At 35.7% G+C, this 18,477-nt stretch overlaps 4 protein-coding genes across 4 annotated transcripts; 2 read left to right on the top strand and 2 right to left on the bottom strand.

Annotated features, from left to right (window-relative positions):
* The first annotated feature begins 253 nt into the window (after positions 1-253).
* Positions 254-2,202, top strand: LOC106427048 (delta-9 desaturase-like 5 protein). Its single transcript, XM_013867777.3, has 5 exons — positions 254-625; positions 770-910; positions 999-1,139; positions 1,283-1,389; positions 1,832-2,202. Exons 1-5 carry the CDS (start codon positions 314-316, stop codon positions 2,028-2,030), a joined length of 900 nt encoding a protein of 299 aa, XP_013723231.2. The 5' UTR covers positions 254-313; the 3' UTR covers positions 2,031-2,202.
* Positions 2,203-4,513: 2,311 nt separating this feature from the next.
* LOC106427050 (putative acyl-coenzyme A oxidase 3.2, peroxisomal) lies at positions 4,514-8,845 on the bottom strand. The gene is made up of 12 exons (XM_048743490.1): positions 8,344-8,845; positions 8,155-8,272; positions 7,969-8,076; positions 7,711-7,883; positions 7,535-7,634; positions 7,370-7,444; positions 7,166-7,296; positions 6,952-7,087; positions 6,748-6,867; positions 6,515-6,661; positions 6,320-6,424; positions 4,514-6,238 (listed from the first exon to the last, which is right to left on the bottom strand). Exons 1-12 carry the CDS (start codon positions 8,814-8,816, stop codon positions 6,089-6,091), a joined length of 1,836 nt encoding a protein of 611 aa, XP_048599447.1. The 5' UTR covers positions 8,817-8,845; the 3' UTR covers positions 4,514-6,088.
* A 1,019-nt stretch (positions 8,846-9,864) lies between these two features.
* LOC106427049 (delta-9 desaturase-like 5 protein) lies at positions 9,865-11,710 on the top strand. Its single transcript, XM_013867778.3, has 5 exons — positions 9,865-10,363; positions 10,497-10,637; positions 10,822-10,962; positions 11,118-11,224; positions 11,325-11,710. The coding sequence occupies exons 1-5, from the start codon at positions 10,052-10,054 to the stop codon at positions 11,521-11,523; spliced, it is 900 nt and encodes a 299-aa protein (XP_013723232.2). The 5' UTR covers positions 9,865-10,051; the 3' UTR covers positions 11,524-11,710.
* A 2,616-nt stretch (positions 11,711-14,326) lies between these two features.
* Positions 14,327-17,988, bottom strand: LOC106427074 (acyl-coenzyme A oxidase 3, peroxisomal). Its single transcript, XM_013867805.3, has 13 exons — positions 17,436-17,988; positions 16,901-17,018; positions 16,710-16,817; positions 16,458-16,630; positions 16,275-16,374; positions 16,120-16,194; positions 15,894-16,024; positions 15,688-15,823; positions 15,492-15,611; positions 15,267-15,413; positions 15,064-15,168; positions 14,884-14,985; positions 14,327-14,788 (listed from the first exon to the last, which is right to left on the bottom strand). Exons 1-13 carry the CDS (start codon positions 17,903-17,905, stop codon positions 14,546-14,548), a joined length of 2,028 nt encoding a protein of 675 aa, XP_013723259.2. The 5' UTR covers positions 17,906-17,988; the 3' UTR covers positions 14,327-14,545.
* Between the last annotated feature and the right edge of the window lie 489 nt (positions 17,989-18,477).

The raw sequence follows: 18,477 nt of genomic DNA, 5'->3' as shown, positions 1-18,477 counted from the left end.
GTAATAACTCATCTACGTACCAATTATAGATCTTCTTTCTTTCATAACGGTATATCAAAGTATATAGGCAGTAGAAAAAAACTTTAATTGAAGGTTGGGATGGGTGAAACATGTGCTGCTGCCATCCTTTATATTAAAGATGGAATTAAAAGAGGTAGATAGAAAGCATTTAAGAAGAATCGTGAATTTCATTTAACAAGGTGGACCTTGGCGCAACAGCATTAGCCCATATATACCCATATCTGCTTATGTTATATGTTTATACAATTCACAAGTTACAATTAAAACAAGTGCAATTCCTCAAGGCTCTGCTATGTGTAATCCCCCTAGAGACTATGGCCCTAGCCAAAGCGGCATGGTGCGTAAAGAGAAAACACCATATTTTCAGAGATATTGGACGTGGGCTGATGTAGCAAGAGCGGTAACCGTCACGATGGTGCACTTTTTGTGTTTCCTGGCGCCATTTAACTACAAATGGGAAGCATTACGGTTCGGTCTAATTCTCGTCGCAGTGACTAACCTGCTCATTACATTCTCGTATCATAGGAACTTGGCTCATCGGAGCTTTAAGCTCCCAAAATGGCTCGAGTATCCTATCGCTTACGCTGCCGTTTTCGCTCTTCAGGTCAAACACTGATTTACTATTTATATATATTTTGTGTCAACCAAACCCGGTTTATTGATAAGTGAATCTAACTAATAATTAAGTATTATAATATATGCTAAATATTTGAAGTATAATTGGAGAAAGAATATTGAATATTTTCAGGGTGATCCACTGGATTGGGTGAGCATACACAGGTTCCATCACCAGTTCACTGACTCGGACCGTGACCCACATAGCCCTAAGGAAGGATTCTTGTTCAGCCATGTCATGTGGATATTTGACACCCTTTATATAAAATATAAGGTAACGTATAGGTACATGATATAAATATAATCATCTTTCATAATATGATGTATTATGTTGTTTGTAACAATGCAAACTAATGTAACAGTGTGGTGGACGTAACAACGTGATGGACTTGAAGCAGCAATGGTTCTATAGGTTCCTACGAAAGACAATTGGCTTCCACGTCTTAATGTTTTGGACGGCTCTCTATCTCTACGGTGGTTTACCTTACCTTACATGCGGAGGGGTAATCTTTTTTTATTTTTTTGCAAAATAATGTGTATGAAACATTAACTAGTGTGCAGCTCAAAGAATAATATATATGAAACATGATCTTGTCATCCTGATATAACTATTAATTACGAATTTGATAATATTTGATGACGACAGGGCGTTGGAGGTGTGTTAGGGTACCACGTGACATGGCTCGTAAATTCCGCATGCCATATTTGGGGTTCGAGGTCGTGGAAGACTAAAGACACATCTCGTAACGTTTGGTAATATAATATCAGATAACCTATACGAATTGATCTTAAAATGAAAAATGAAAGCAAATAAACATTTTTTTTATATGTGAATATTATGACATATTTTTTTAAAAAAAATTATGACATCTTGTTTACTATCAGGGCCGTCTAACAGCACGTACAAGTGGAGCGGTCGAACAGGGTCCGAATAAAAAAAAATTAAGAATTTTTGTAAATAAATATATAAGTTATGATATAAAACTTCAAACGTTTAGATATAGCATTAAATTTAGAGCTTATAATTTCAAAAAAAAAATATTTATATAAATAAAGCTATATAATTTTTAAAAAATTACTCCATCACATCGTTAAATATATAAATAATATTTTTTTTGAACAGGATCCGTAAATAATTGGAGACGGCCCTGTTTACTATTAAACATTGTTTGAGTATTTTGTGAATATATCGAAGGTGGCTGAGCATATTTACGATGGGAGAGAGCTGGCACAACAACCACCACGCGTTTGAGTCATCGGCGAGGCAAGGATTGGAGTGGTGGCAGATAGATATCACTTGGTACCTCATTCGACTATTTGAGGTTCTCGGATTAGCCACCGATGTGAAGTTGCCTTCGGAATTTCAAAAACAGAAACTGGCTCTCGTTCATTGATGTTTATTTTAAGATTTTGAATTATTCGCATCAGGCAATCTAAGTTATAAGTTCTATAGTAAAGACGACTACAACATTTATATAAGACTCAAGATTATGGTTATTTGTTTCTCTTTCCAAAATCATGCTTAGTGTATTCCAAAATAAATGAATGTTTTACGTCTTTCTGTCATAGTAGACTTAAATGTCTTTGATCAAGTGTATTTCTTGAATCATTAGTTTAAATATATTTGTTTAAAATGAATATTTTGCATCTTACTAGTCTCCACGTTTAATAGTATACAGTAGTATGAATGATCATCAATCTAACAGCAAGTCATTTTACATACATAATCAAAACACAAGTACACAAAATTCATTATATATGGAGACATACGTATATAGTATTTATTAAGTTTAAGATGCGTGATTTGCCTTACAGCATCCCTATTAGTGAATCCTCTCTTGGAGTTCAAATTTATAATTTTTTATTATTAACTTTTTTATTTAATTTAAAAAAAAAATCAAACTAATCGCAGATTGCCACGTGTCGTGAGACCCACGAAACAGTGATGAACCCGTCAAACACAGGTTCACTAGGAAGAACTGAAAAAAGCATATTCATCACTATTCATTATTTTAATATTTTTTTTTGAAATCTGTGTGAACCTCCATAAGTTCACTAATGGGGATGCTCTTACAGAATCACGTGCAGTGTTCAAAAATTCGCCCTGTGCGGCCGTGTATACGGTAACAATACGCTGTGCGGCAAGTTAACGTAGCGAAATCCTCATGTGCGGCTTAGTATACGGGTTGCTTAAATACGGATGTATATACGGCAATATGCACCGCATATACGGCAATATGCACCGAATATACGGTACTGTATAAGCGTACGTTTAACTAAAGTTCCAATATGTTAAGTTGTTAACACTAAAGTTTCAATACGTTAAATGAAGTTGAGTTAAAAACCCAAAAAAAAAACTGCGTCTATGTTACAGAGCGCTTCTACACCTTCACTCTGCCACTAATCCTATATTTCTACCAAAAGTATTGTTATGATTTATGTTCTCTTTTCTTGTTTAGTTATTTGATTTTAAAAACTTAGTTTTGAAAACTTTATATTCGGGAAAATCGCATAAAAAACCTTCAAGGTGGCAGCCACTTACACTTTAAACCTTGAGAGTATTTTACAAGCACTTTAAACCTTCAAAGTGACACTTTTATCAAAAGAAACCTCCAACCTGGCTTACTTGTACATCAAGTCAAAACGGTAACCGGTACTGTTCAAAAACGATGACGTGTCGGTTTTTTTTTTTTTTTTAAATATTTCATTAATAAAATAAATATTAAAATAAAAAAATATAAAAATTCATAAAAAAATTCAAAACAAATCATAAAAATCACTAAAAATTCACAAAAAACAAAATATTCACCAAAAAAAAATTAAATTATTTTATTAATAAAATTAATATAAAAATACAAAAGTATAAAAAATTCATAAAAAATTGAAAATAAATCATAAAATGTCAATAAAATTCACAAAAAAATCTTAAAATTCACAAAAAATATTTTAAATATTTTAAAATTCACAGTCTCTGGGTTATGATTAATAAAATAAATATAAAATAATGATATTTTTCTAATCTAAGTCAGAGTAATCATAACCCAGACTACTATTTTGGATATTTTTTAATCTGTTATGTTCTATGTGTGTTGGTTGGATTTGAAAAAGTTTAGGATTGTTAGGGAAGAATGTATACTAATGATAGCTTGAGGGTAGCCAGTTTATAGCACTCAATGCACGTTATTCCTTAGTCGCTTTTATAAAACCACATATAATTTTATTCTTGATTTTTGTGAATTTTTGTGATTTGTCTCAATTTCTTAATGATTATTTATATTATGTGTATTTTATACTTATTTTATTAATAAAATAATATAAAGATTTTTGTGAATCTTTTATTTTTGTAAAATTTTATGATTATTTTTATATTTATTTTATTAATAAAATAATTTAAAATATTTTTGTGAATTTTATGAATTTTTGTGAATTTTATTGACTTTTTATGATTTGTTTTGAATTTTTTATGATTTTTTATGAATTTTTTATATTATTGTATTTTTGATTCTTATTTTATTAATAAAAAAATTTTAAAAAAATTTGGTGAATAATTTGATTTTTTTGTGAATTTTTAGTGATTTTTTTTTGATTTTGTATGATTTTTTTATATTATTATTTTTAATATTTATTTTATTAATAAAATAATTAAAAAAAAATTAAAAAAAAAAAAGATAAAACCGACACGTCATCGTTTTTGAACAGTACCGGTTACCGTTTTGACTTGATGTAAAAGTAAGCCAGGTTGGAGGTTTCTTTTGATAAAAGTGTCACTTTGAAGGTTTGAAGTGCTTGTGAAATAATCTCAGGGTTTAAAGTGTAAGTGGCTGCCACCTTGAAGGTTTTTTATGCGATTTTCCTCTTTATATTCTCTTAGTATTAATATTATTTTATTTTCATGTTAATTATATATATATGTGTGTCCGCTTAGACCCCATTTAGGCGTCCGCATATACAGCTATACGCTAGGCACTGGTTCACCGCACAGCGAACGTATAGCGCATTTTAGAACACTGCTCACGTGCGTCCTTTTGTTTCCCCATCATCGAGATATCGTTTTTGCGGTCCGTCTAAAGTCGTATTTGACTTCAACTATCAATCAACCCAATTATTTATAGAGTACTTGCACCCAGAAATTAAATCAGATTAATAATCATCATAATTAATGCGTTTTCTATAGTGTTTTCATATGCGTAGATATTAATTTCAGGACTAACTGGTTTATAAGCCAGGACAGCTACGTATTTATATAATACAGTATCTATATATATAAGTAGGTTCTTCAAAAAAAAAGTTAAATCCTCGTTCATAGACGACCCATTTGATGTCAAAAAAAAAAAAGACGACCCATTTTACAGTTAGCTGGTAGGTAGAGCCGGTAGAGATGAATCATTACTATTACTCAAATACACCGAGTCTTAATAATTAGTCTCAACAACATGATATATGGTGCATCGAAGAGGAGGGTGTAAAATTTATTTCAGAAGTTTTGTTTATTTTCTGTTTTTTGATAAAATAGATTCTCAGAAGAAGTTGACAGTGACATTAATATAATACATCTGTGTAATGTCTGTCATTGTTTTCCTTTTGTGCCTTATTGTAGCAACAACATATCTACATAGAACAACTCTTTTCTTCTTATCAAGAAAAGAAAAAAGTCTCTTTGTTTTTACTATGTACAGTACATTGTACAAACTACAAATACACTAAAACCTCTGCAACAAATTATTTATAATGGTAATTTGTCAGTTATTATTACAGAACTGTCAAAAGCTGAGAATATCCTCTTTTACTAGTAGTACTAGTAATACAGCAATGCGACAGCTTCAACAATTTGTTTTGAAATTATTGAAGGGATTATTTCTAGTACAACATAATATTTAAGACCAAGCGTTGGCTTCGATCCAGTTAAATGCAATCGGTCCCAAAAACGCGTCTGGTATTCCGAATGAAGTGACAAGTGCAAGCGCGTGTGGTCTAAGCTCTCTGCAAAGCTTAGAAACTTCTCTCCTCACATCTCCAACACTGTCCCTTGAGAGGTAACCGTATCTCAAGAACGATGGATCTTCTTCCATGCAGATCAATGCGTACATTGATCTTACAAGACCCATCACATCCTATCATCAAAATAGATGATGCTAGTTAGTTTAGTTTGGTTCCTCTTTTAGTCTTCACGTACCTAGTCTATATATAAATAAATGTCATAACTAAAAGAGCATAAGTTACAAAAAAAAATCAAACTAAAAGATCATCAACTATTGTGCTTAGAGTATTGAAACAGTTCTTTACTCTCATATTGTCTAAAAATATATTGTGCTCAGAGTAGTGAAAATTATGGTTCAGCCAGGGTACTATAAACATTTTTAAATTAATCTTAATAATTTTTTTTGATAATTTGGTGCGCATGCTATTTACATAAAATAGATCTTTAAAATTTGGTGGTTAGGCAAATGTTTCATCAAGACTGTGCCAAGAACTGGCCATGGCTAACAGTGACCTTGTTTACCTTAATGGAGCCAGCAGGCAGTTTGGCTTCAGCATCCAAAACGGCTTGTAGGATTGCTTTTTCCGCAAAAGCTTTACTTAGATCTTCAGAAAGTTGATGACTCTGCAAGCATATAGGAGATGTAGAAAATGAGGAGAGAATTCCATTAGTATATGCAACCAATTGTTTTGTGAGAATGCTAACCAAGAGGAAGGAGAACTCTCTGCTTTTTCCTCTCTCTTGAAGCTCTGCAACTTCACAAGTATATCTTTCTAGAAGATCTCGCTCTCTTAAGCAGAATACATTTTTCTGCTAGGGACAAAAAACAAGTGATGTTTGATAAAAAAAAGTTGAATTCATCTAAATAAAATGGTTTAGAGGAATATGAGTTATTATCACCTGGAAGTGGCTACATCTGAGGGTAGAAGATGTGAGTTGAGTAGGCAATACAGGACGAGGACTGTTCATGTGTTCCAATCCCAATCCTTTGAAAGGTTTGTTCCTCTTCTTACACGACACATACTCAGCAAAAAGTGACTTGCTTACCTAAACTCCACATAAGAACCAATAAGAAACATTGTATAGTCAAAACATGGGAAAACTACAGCACTGATTATGTTCATTAGCCTTACCTGCTGCATCAGAACATTATTGTCACCTTCAAATGTAGTCTGCACATCATAGTCGCCTTTTAAATGACCAACTCGATTCTCTGTTTTCAAACCTTGCCCTCCACAAGCCTCACGACATTCCTTGAAAAAAGAACAACCAAAAAATTAAAATAACATCAGTATGGCCCATTTGAGCTTTCTCACATGAAATTTTTGATAAGACACCTGAAGGGTTCGCATATTGTGCCAGGTGAGAAGAGCTTTTAGTCCCATTGAGATAACATGGATCTCTTTGTTGGTCTCAGGTGTCCTCTTCACGTACATCATCTTCATGTCATTTGCCGCAAAACTCATAGCATATCTAGTGTACATAAGATTCAGTTAAGATAAAATAATTTTCCAAGAGGGATCACATAGTAGTAGTCATAAAGATCCTTACGTCTTTGCAAGGAGTGGTAAAAGTCGTCTTTGATGGCTTGGATAATCAAGAAGGAGCACTTCAGGACCATTGGCTACAATAGAGAAGGCTCTTCTTGATAGTGAGTATCTTATAGCAACAGCTAATCCCACCTGCCACATATTAAGAATCTGCAAGTATAGTCAAGTTGATTCTCAGAGAAGATAGGATTGCTGAAACATGTACCTTTGCAGAGTAAATTGCACATGAAGCAATGGTGACACGACCAGAGGTCAAAGGGGCCAAGAATGCTCCAAATCTCTGTTATAAAATTTGAAACATTGTCACTGAAACTCCACAAAACTATATAAAGTTTATCCTAAGATTCCTAACCATGGTTTTAACAGCTACCTGATCAGGATTTTTAATAGCGCTAACATACTCTCCATCAGGTGAAACATCAGCAACTGAGTTCAGTAAATTCTCTCTTGGGATCCGAAGATTGTCAAACCTATAATGAATATTGCAATCTTCAAAGAAGGATTATAAGGTACATGAAATGACATTGAGTTGTGTGTACTACTAACCATATCCGGCCAGTGTCAACACCATTCAAACCAATCTTGTGTCCACAGTCAGCAATGTGGATGTTTGGACATATGTTTCCATCTTGATCTCTGATCTGAGCTATAAATACATGAATCCCTTGGTTGGTTTCGTTTATCTCAAGCTGAGAAATCACAATTGCATGGTTTGCATGCTGAACAACCAAAGGTTAGTATATGGATGGAAGATCTGTGTAGAGAAAGAAAGAAAAAGAGTTTTGAAGCATACAAACTACTTACAATAGCTGCCTCACCGATCCAGTACTTCTGAGCAGATTCACAGGGAGTGTTTATCACAAACTCCTCAGTTCTTGGGTCATAACTAGTCACTGTTTCAATTCCCTTCACCTGAAACCATTAAAATCAAAAGATCACCACGTTATATAGTTGTCATATGATGACACTAGAAATATAGTTCTCTCTTACATTACTTCCATGGCCTAACTCAGTCATTGCAAAGCAGCCCTTGACAAGATAATCTTCAGTGTCTTTCAGCCACTTCTCATGATGCCTCTTTGTCCCAAAGAACTTAATAGCATTACCCCTGAACTCAAATCATGTCATATGAAATGAATATAAAAGCATATTGTTATTAATTTTATTTCTTGAGCATACCATAACAAGAAATGAACACCGAGTTTGGCGGATAGCGAGTAATCATACATCCCGCAAACCTCGTAGAGAGCAAACTTCTTGAGCTCAGATTCAGGACCTGTCTCCGTTAACCATCCTTTAAAAACACCATTCTCGAGAAAGTACATGATCCGCTTCATGCTGATCTCGCGCTGCTGCTCCATCGTCTCATTGTAATCTGGCGATACGAACACCTTGCCTCCTCCTCTTTCCTTCCTGTTGAACAGATTGCTCTGTATGATGATCCCGTACAGCCAGTCTCTGTCCTCCAAGTTGTGTCCGTCGAGGAGTTTCCTCATCTCCTTGACTTGGAAGCCATAGCTCTCGTTGACCTCCGGTGGAGTGTACTGCAAGCAAGCCTCGCGCGCGAGGGAGTTGTTCGAAGGATGAGGAGGTGACTGGAGTATGTGATTAGCGAGAACGTTAGCTCGCCGGAGTGCGCAATTTTCCGACATTCTAGGGGTTCCGACGAAATCAGGTCTCACTTCCACTACGTTCCCGAGAATGAGGGAGTGAGAGAGTTAGTTGAAGTATATTTCTGAGTTGACTTCTAAGTAAAGATTCCTTTCGTGCGTCACAAGAAATTTCATCTCTTGTTTTAATCCCTTTCCCTAAGCATCTGCTGAGATACTGTATTTATTCTACTTAATTACGCGATTAAATAGGATCATGTCCCATATTATCATGACCATTGCTTGGTTTCTTGGGAGATACATATTATTACCAAAAGCATACACCACTTTAAGAAAATATTGTACTATTAAGGAAATAATTAAAGAAATTTAGGCAGAAGTTATCGGTCTTAGCCCAATAAAGCCAATACAAGAGAATACAATCTGAACCAAAAGTAGTGAAGAGGCAGAAGTTATGGGTCTTATCCCACAAATCTGTCAAAGCTCAGATTTGGGATACTGTTAGTGAAGAGAGGTTAAATTACTTCAGTTAGGTTTTTAGAATATATCATCAAATATGCTTATTGTTCAACCACATTTTCGGGTGCTAATTTTATTCTGGTGACATGGATTTGTATTTCTTTCATTAACTCTGCGATTGTTACGTTACTGCAAATAGTTATATTGTGTCTCTGTTATCATCTTTGAAAAAATGCTAGCTTTGTTTATGTTTTTTAATAGATACCAAACAACCACAAGTGTTTACTACTGCATGAAATGGATAGGCATCACAATGACGTCGTAAAAATCTTAACTGTGTAAATATTAATGTTTGGACTAACTAACCAGATTTTAAGTAGGGTTTGCTACGTTGCGTATTTAAATGATCTAAATATATAAAGAAAATTGGTCTAAGAAATGGCTTTCGGCCGTTAGGACTTTATTAGTTAATTCCCCATTTGGAGAGAACCCAATTTAAGTGTTGGGTGGTAAGTAGAAATGCCGTAATTTACTCAAGTACGGACCAATTAATGATCTTTTCTATTTAATAATGGTAAACTATTAAGGTATAGGCTATAAAAAACCTTGTTGAGGTGTTGGAATGGGTAAAAACATGTGATGCTACCATGATAGTAAAGATTAAATTTAAAAATGTAGTTAGAGAGCATTTAAGAAGAGTCATTTAACAAGGTGGACGCAACGCAACAACATTAGCCCATATATACCCTCAATCTATATGTTCATACAACTTCATAAGTTACAACTAAAACAAGTGCAACTCCTCTAGGGTTTTTGTTATGTGTAATCCCACTAGAGACGATGGCTCTAGCCAAAGCGACATGGTGCGTAAAGAGAAAAGACCATATTTCCAGAGATATTGGACGTCGGCTGATATAGCAAGAGCGTTAACCGTCACGACTGTGCATTTTTGGTGTCTCCTGGCGCCATTTAACTACAAATGGGAAGCATTACGGTTCGGTCTGATTCTCGCCGCAGTGACTAACCTGCTCATCACATTCTCGTACCATAGGAACTTGTCTCATGTGAGCTTTAAGCTCCCGAAATGGCTTGAATATCCTTTTGCTTACGCTGCTGTTTTCGCTCTTCAGGTCAAAATTCTATTTATGGTTTATATTTTTACTGTCAACCAAAACCGATTAATTAGTATCATTATATTTATATATATCAAATGCTTATTTTTATTTGAAGTATAATTAGAGAAAGAATATTTAATATTTTCAGGGTGATCCACTGGATTGGGTGAGCATACATAGGTTCCACCACCAGTTCAGTGATTCGGACCGCGACCCACATAGCCCTAAGGAAGGACTTTTGTTCAGCCATATCATGTGGATATTTGACACCCTTTATATAAAAGATAAGGTAACGTATATATATATATATATATTTTTGGTAAAATGTTAATATTATACCATTTTCAAATTTTCACAATGTTGCAAGCAACTTATTAGACAGAAATAGAAACAACAACAACACAACACAACGTATATTTTCTTAATTGTATGACTTATGTTATTGTTTATAACAATGAAAATTATTGTAACAGTGTGGTGGACGTAACAACGTGATGGACTTGAAGAAGCAATGGTTCTATAGGTTTCTACGAAAGACAATTGGTCTCCAAGTCTTAATGTATTGGACCGTCCTCTATCTCTACGGTGGTTTACCTTACCTTACATGTGGAGGGGTAATCTTTTTGTTTATTTTTCTCATTTTGCTGAATAATATGTAAGAAACGTTAACTAGTACGTAGTTAAAAGAATACATGCATGCATGAAACATCTTGATATAACTTTTTGGGTACAATAATAAAAAAAATGGTACGATGATATTTGATGACAGGGCGTTGGAGGTGTACTAGGGTACCACGTGACATGGCTCGTAGCCTCGGTAGGCCATACTTGGGGTACGAGGCCGTGGAAGACTAACGACACATCTCAAAACGTTTGGTAATATAATATTAAGAATTCTCCTAATCATATTTAATTATCTTGTTTACTTTTTTAAAACATTGTTTGAGTATCTTGTGAATATAAATATATAATGAAGGTGGCTAAGCTTAGTTACGATGGGAGATAGTTGGCACAACAATCACCACGCGTTTGAGTGGTCGGCGAGGCAAGGACTGGAGTGGTGGCAGATAGATATCACTTGGTACCTCATTCGACTATTTGAGGTTCTCGGATTAGCCACAGATGTGAAATTTCCTTCGGAATCTCAGAAACAGAAGTTGGCTCTCGCTCGTTGATGTTTTATTTTAATTAATCATAATCTTATAAGATTTGAATTATCGCATGAGGCAGTAGTCAGAAACTTATTAAGAAAAAGTGATCTAGTTTCTAAGTTCTATAGTAACATCGACTAGAGAGTTTATATAAGTTCAAGATTATGGTTATTTGTTTCTCTTTTCCAAAATAAATTAATGTTTTACGTCTTCTCTCTTGTAGTAGCTTAAATGTCTTTGATCAATTATGTTTAAAATGAATAGTTTACTAGTCTCCTATATATGAATGATCATCAATCTAAGAGCAAGTCATTTTGAGAAAATATAAAATAAAAGTACAAAAACTTCATTTATATATGGAGACATGTATATTTTTCAATTTTTTAGTAATCATAGAGAAATAAAACTTATTCCATATTATGATCTGGACCGGTTTGGGTAAAGATTAACCCGTGGATACATATTAACAACACATGAGAGATGTGGATTATTGGAAGAGTTTATTTGTAGTAACTAAACTGAAGACCAAGCTAGCGTTGGCTTCGACCCAGTTGAATGCAATCGGACCCAAGAACGCGTCTGGTATCCCGAATGAAGTGACCAGTGCAAGCGCGTGAGGTCTAAGCTCTCTGCAGAGCTTAGAAACTTCTCTCAAAAACGATGGATCTTCTTCCATGCAGATCAATGCGTACATTAATCTTGCAATACCCAACACATCCTATAGTCTACAATTAATGCCTTGACTAAACGACCATAAATATTATGCTTATAGAGTAGTGAAACAGTTCTTTACTCTCACATTTTATTATAAATTTTTGTGTTAAGAGCAGTGAAGACTATGCTTCAGCTAACCGCATGATCAAATCTGAGATTTATGGGACTGTAAATATTTTTAAGTTAATCTTAGATTCTTAATAATTATTTTTGATAATTTGGTGGTCATGTGATTTATTTATAATAGATCTTTAAAATTTAGGATGTAAGTCGAATGTTTCATTTGGCTGTTACCAAAACCGGTCCTGGCTGACAGTGACCATGATTACCTTGATGGAACCAATTGGTAGTTTGGCTTCAGCATCTATTAATATATCCCACATCGATATCGTGTGGGATGTAGTTTCTTGGTCAATATATAAATATATGGATAAATCTCCACTTATGAGCTAGTTTTTGGGTGTTAGTTAGGCCTATCACTAATATGGTATCAGAGTCCATGATTAAGCCTAACAGATGATTTCCCATATAAATAGTTGTCTACCTATGTAGCCTATAAAAATGGCTCATCTTGCTGTGGTATTTCCGAGATGTTAGACTTGGACTGTTTCCGATTGGATCGTTTTCCATCCACATCTCGAGAGGGGCTATTAATATATCCCACATCGTGTGGAATGTAGTTCCTTGGGCAATATATAAATTTATGGGTAAATCTCCACTCATGAGATAGCTTTTGGGTGTGAGTTAGGCCCATCACTAATAGCATCCAAAACGGCTTGTAAGATTGTTTTTTCTGCGAAAGCTTTACTTAGATCTTCAGAAAGTTGATGACTCTGCAAGCATAGAGAACCATTAGTATATGAGAAACTCAACCAAAGGTTATGTGACAAGAAATGCTAACCAAATTAAAAGGAAGGTGAACTCTCTGCTTTCTCCCTCCCTTGAATCTCTTCAACTTTCAGAAGTATATCGTTCTAGAAGATCTCGCTCTCTTATGGAGAATGCATTTTTCTGCCAAGGCACAATACATGTGATGTGTTAACAAAAATTTGAATTCATCTAAAGAAATGAATAGAGTGATATGAGTTATTATGACCTGGAAGTGGCTGCATCAGAGGGCAGAAGATGTGAGTTGAGTAGGCAACACAGGGCGAGGACTGTTCATGTGCTCCAATCCCAATCCTTTGAAAGGTTTTTTTTTTCTTCTTACATGGTACATACTCAGCAAAAAGTGCCTTGCTCACCTTATCTCCACAAAAGAACCAGTAAGTAACATTGTATAGTCAAAACAAATTGATAATGGTCGATAGCTTACCTGCTGCATCAGAACATTATTGTCACCCTCAAATGTAGTCTGCCCATCATAGTCGCCTTTTAAATGACCAACTCGATTCTCTGTTTTCACACCTTGCCCTCCACAAGATTCACGACATTCCTTGAAAAGAACCAAGCAAAAAATATATAACATCAGTACATATGAGCTTTGTCACATGAAAGTTTGGATAAGACAACTGAAGCGTTCGCATATTGTGCCAGGTGAGAACAGCTTTAAGTCCACTTGAGATAACATGAATCTCTTTGTTGGTCTCAGGTGTCCTCTTCACGTATATACAAAAGAAACACATTTGATAAAGAAGAGACTCTCCTCTTTCTGTCTTGCCATGTGAGCACAATTAATAAAACATTTCATCAAAAGTGAGTGACGTCGTAACAAGTAGCATTTGACATGAGAATGACTGTAAAGTATACTTTTTGATTCAAGGTGAGCAGAGGATTTGGATCAGATATCACATGGACTTAGCTTCCAAGAACAATTTTCTTGCTTCATCTGACTCAGAAGTCAGAACTATATACCTATCATGCATGCACTAAAAAGAAAAAAACTCATTTTCTCCTAAGCCAAAATCAAAATAAATATAAGCTAGAAGCGTTGAAACAATGCCAATATAACATACATCAAGTGCTGAAACTGGATTAGGATTTTTGCGTTCCTTAGAGAAACCGAAAGTTGACTTTCATCTGGACCATGGCCGGATCTGAGCACAGCCATGTGAAACATTGGCTTTGACCCCAAAATTTTTTGAAGTTTTTTACATAGGAACAAGCCTCCAAATTACGAAAAAGAAAAAATTTATAAAATTTATTGAAAGAATGTTTAGATCCCCAGGATCTCAGATCCGGTCCTGATCTGGACCAGTTTGGGTAAAAGACTAAACCGTGGATACATTTTACATTACCCCAATTTATTACCAAGACCATAAAACAACAGTTTTCAGAAAAAAATATTAAAGAACACAGACGTGGATTATTCGGAAGAGGTTATACGTAGAAACTAAACTGAAGACCAAGCGTTGGCTTCGACCCAGTTGAACGCAATGGGTCCCAAGAACGCGTCTGGAATCCCGAATGAACTGACCAGTGCAAGCGCGTGAGGTCTAAGCTCTCCGCAGAGCTTAGAAACCTCTCTCCTCACATCTCCAACGTTGTCCCTTGAGAGGTAACCGTATCTCAAGAACGACGGATCTTCTTCAATGCTGATCAATGCGTACATTGATCTTACAAGACCCAACACATCCTATATCATCAAAACACATGGTGCTACTCAGTGTACTTCCTCTGGTAATAAGAGTAGTCTACACAACAGCTCCATAAACGACTAAATTAACTTACCTTCATTGAGCCAGCAGGTAGTTTGGCCTCAGCATCCAGAATAGTTTGCAGTATTGCTTTCTCTGTGAAAGCTTTGCCTAAGTCCTCAGCAAGTTCATGATTCTGCAAGACACCATTACTGAGTTAGTACCAAAGTCTGGAGAAGAGAGGCACGATTGTATGAGAAGAAATGCTGCTTACCACGAGGAAAGAGGACTCTCGACTCTCTCCCCTCCCTTGAAGCTGCGCAACTTCAGAAGTGAATCTTTCTAGAAGATCTCTTTCTCTTAAGCAGAAAACATTTTTCTGACAACCACAAAAAAATATGAGAGATGTTTAGCAAAGAGTCCAGTTTATCTAAAGACATGATAAGAGGGAGAAAAAAAAACTATGAGGCAAATAACCTGAAACTGGCTGCATCTGAGGGTAGAAGATGAGAGCTGAGTTGGCAAAACAGGACGAGAACTGTTCATGTGCTCCAATCCCAATCCTTTGAAAGGTTTGTTTCTCTTCTTACACGATACGTATTCTGCAAAAAGTGCTTTGCTCACCTAAACTCCACAATAACAACGAATAAGTCACATTAAAAGAAGGAGATCATGTTTCACAATCATGTGTCTTAGCCTTACCTGCTGCATCAATACATTGTTGTCACCCTCGAATGTAGTCTGCACATCAAATTCACCTTTCAACTGACCAACTAGATTCTCCGTTTTCACACCTTGCCCTCCAACTGCTTCACGGCATTCCTAGAAAGTACAAAAAAGAATCACCTTAGTGTTGCTCATAGGAGGCTTTTCACATAAACGGTATATTGGTTCTCACCTGAAGCGTGTGCATATTGTGCCAGGTGAGAACAGCTTTGAGTCCACTCGAGACAACATGTATGGCTTTGTTGGTTTCAGGTGTCCTCTTCACGTATATCATCTTCAAGTCATTTGCAGCAAAACTCATAGCATATCTATTAAAGAAACGGTAAGTATGGTTATCTAATTTATATATTAATAGTCACAACTCATAAAGATCCTTACGTCTTTGCTAGGAGAGGTAGCAGTCGCCTTTGATGGCTTGGATAATCAAGAAGGAGCACTTCAGGACCATTAGCTTTAACAGAGAAGGCTCTTCTCGAAAGCGAGTACCTTAAAGCAATAGCTAATCCAACCTTTCACAGTTAAAAAAAATCTTAATCAATACATTTATTCCTGAAACAGTCAGCTTCATATTATCACAACATTGTTTGAATAAGAGATCAAATACCTTTGCAGAGTAAATTGCACTTGATGCAATTGTGACTCGGCCAGAGGTTAAAGGGGCCATGAATGCTCCAAATCTCTGAAAAATAAAATTGAAAACATTGCCACTGCAACTCCACAAGCATATTATAAAAATGGTTCCAAAGGTGTAGCGTTTACCTGATCAGGATCTTTGATTGCGCTAACATACTCTCCATCAGGCGAGACATCAGCAACCGAGTTCAATAAATTCTCTCTTGGAATTCGAAGATTGTCAAACCTATTAATCATATTTCAATCTTCCATGAATAAAAAATTATTATAATGTAAAAAAATCAGAACAGTGAGTTGTGTGTGGAGTACCAGATTCGGCCATTGTCAACACCGTTTAATCCAATTTTGTGTCCACAGTCGGCAACACGGATGTTAGGACATATGTTACCATCTTCATCCCTAATTTGAGCTATAAAGGCATGAACTCCCTGGTTGGTTCCGTTGATATTAAGCTGTGAAAACACAATTGTGTGGGTTGCATGCTGAAAAAACAAAAGTAATACAAAGTTAGTATCTGATAAAATCAGACGGAGAAACTAAATGACATATATGTCTACTTACTTTAGCTGCACCACCGATCCAATACTTCTGAGCAGATTCACAAGGAGTGTTTATCACAAACTCACCCGTTCTTGGGTCATAAGTAGTCACTGTTTCAATTCCCCTCACCTGAAAATAAATAATAGAAATTATTATAGCCATGGACAATCACATAGACATATATAAATAGTTTGCAACTGAAGTATCATTACATTACTGCCATGGCCTAACTCAGTCATTGCAAAACAGCCCTTGACAACATAATCTTCGGTGTTCTTCAGCCACTTCTCGTGGTGACGCTTTGTTCCAAAGAACTTCACAGCATTACCCCTGAAGTATCACACAATATTAAAGCTTATAAATTTACATATAGATCTAATAATTATTTTTTCAATAAATCTGTATATCAATCAACCAAAGCACAAACTAATCATGTTCATATGAATAATGCTGAGATCAAGTTACTGAAACTCCATCAACCGGTTTGAACCAATGTTCTTAAAAATCTGGTCTAGATGGCGCACTAGGCGACAAATCGGATCTAAATGAAATGACCGTTTCTTGAAAGTTATTTTTCAAAATCTGTTGTAAGTGTTGTAAAATCGCCTAATCAATAATCTCCTATAAAACGTCTAATTAACAACAAACAATTTCTTAAACATTTGGTTTGAACTAAAAGTCAAAACCACAATACTTCAATCAATTGGTTCTGTCTTAGCATCCCTTATACTAAAACTAGAAACATACCACAAGAAGAAATGAACACCGAGCTTGATGGAGAGGGAATGATCATAGATCCCGCAAACCTCAAGCAGAGCTAGCTTCTTGAGCTCAGCCTCAGGACCTGAATCCGTCAACCACCCTCTGTAAACTCCCTTCTCGAGCAAGTACCAGATCCGCTTCATGGTGATCTCTCGCTGCTGCTCCATCGTCTGATTGTAATCGGGAGACACGAAGATCTTCCCTCCTCTCTCTTTGCGGTTAAACAGGTTGCTCTGCATCATGAGACCGTAGAGCCAGTCGCGATCCTCCGTGTTGTGCCCGTCGAGCAGTCTCCTCATCTCCTTGACATCGAATCCGTAGCTCTCGTTGAGCTCCGGAGGAGAGTACTGGAGACATACCTCGCGCGCGAGGGAGAGGGAGGAGGGAAGAGGAGGTGATCGGAGGATGTGGTTGGCGAGGATATGTGCTCGCTGGAGTGCGCGATTTTCCGACATCGAGATGATTACAAGTTTGTTTGTGGTGGTTGCCAATTTTTCGATTGTTTGTTTTTAAAGACACGGTGCTTGTCTGAAGGAAGAAGAAGAAGTTGTTAACGATAAATTAACTTATTTTTTGTGGACCCCACAAATCCATCTCCTTGGGAACTACGAATTGTAATCGCGATAAGGTGGTTTGACTTTTTGTAACTTTGTGATTAAGTCTCAGCCGTTGGATCATCTTTCTTAACCCTACTTGTTCGGCTCATCGTCGTGGATCGAAAACTAATCAAAGAAAACTCATGTGGATTTTGACATTTGGTTTTAATTATTTGCCATACCGGTCGGTCTACATAAAATCATATAATAAAAGACCATTTAGTTTTTTTTTTATTGGTCCCGCCGCAAGCATTATTAATTTAGCCACTGTCCCATTAGTTTATCTTCAAACTTAATTCCATAATACATTAATCAAGCCATTATATTAGTTTGAAAAACACAACAACAGTATGACTTCTTTAAATTAATACTCTATAAATTAATATACACTAATTTTTTTTATAAAATAATATAATTTTATAGTCTCAAAT

Source organism: Brassica napus, chromosome A10, assembly GCF_020379485.1.
Source record: "Brassica napus cultivar Da-Ae chromosome A10, Da-Ae, whole genome shotgun sequence".
Classification (NCBI taxonomy): domain Eukaryota; kingdom Viridiplantae; phylum Streptophyta; class Magnoliopsida; order Brassicales; family Brassicaceae; genus Brassica; species Brassica napus.
Note: the sequence above shows the minus strand (reverse complement) of the source record. Positions and strands in the feature narration are given on the sequence as shown.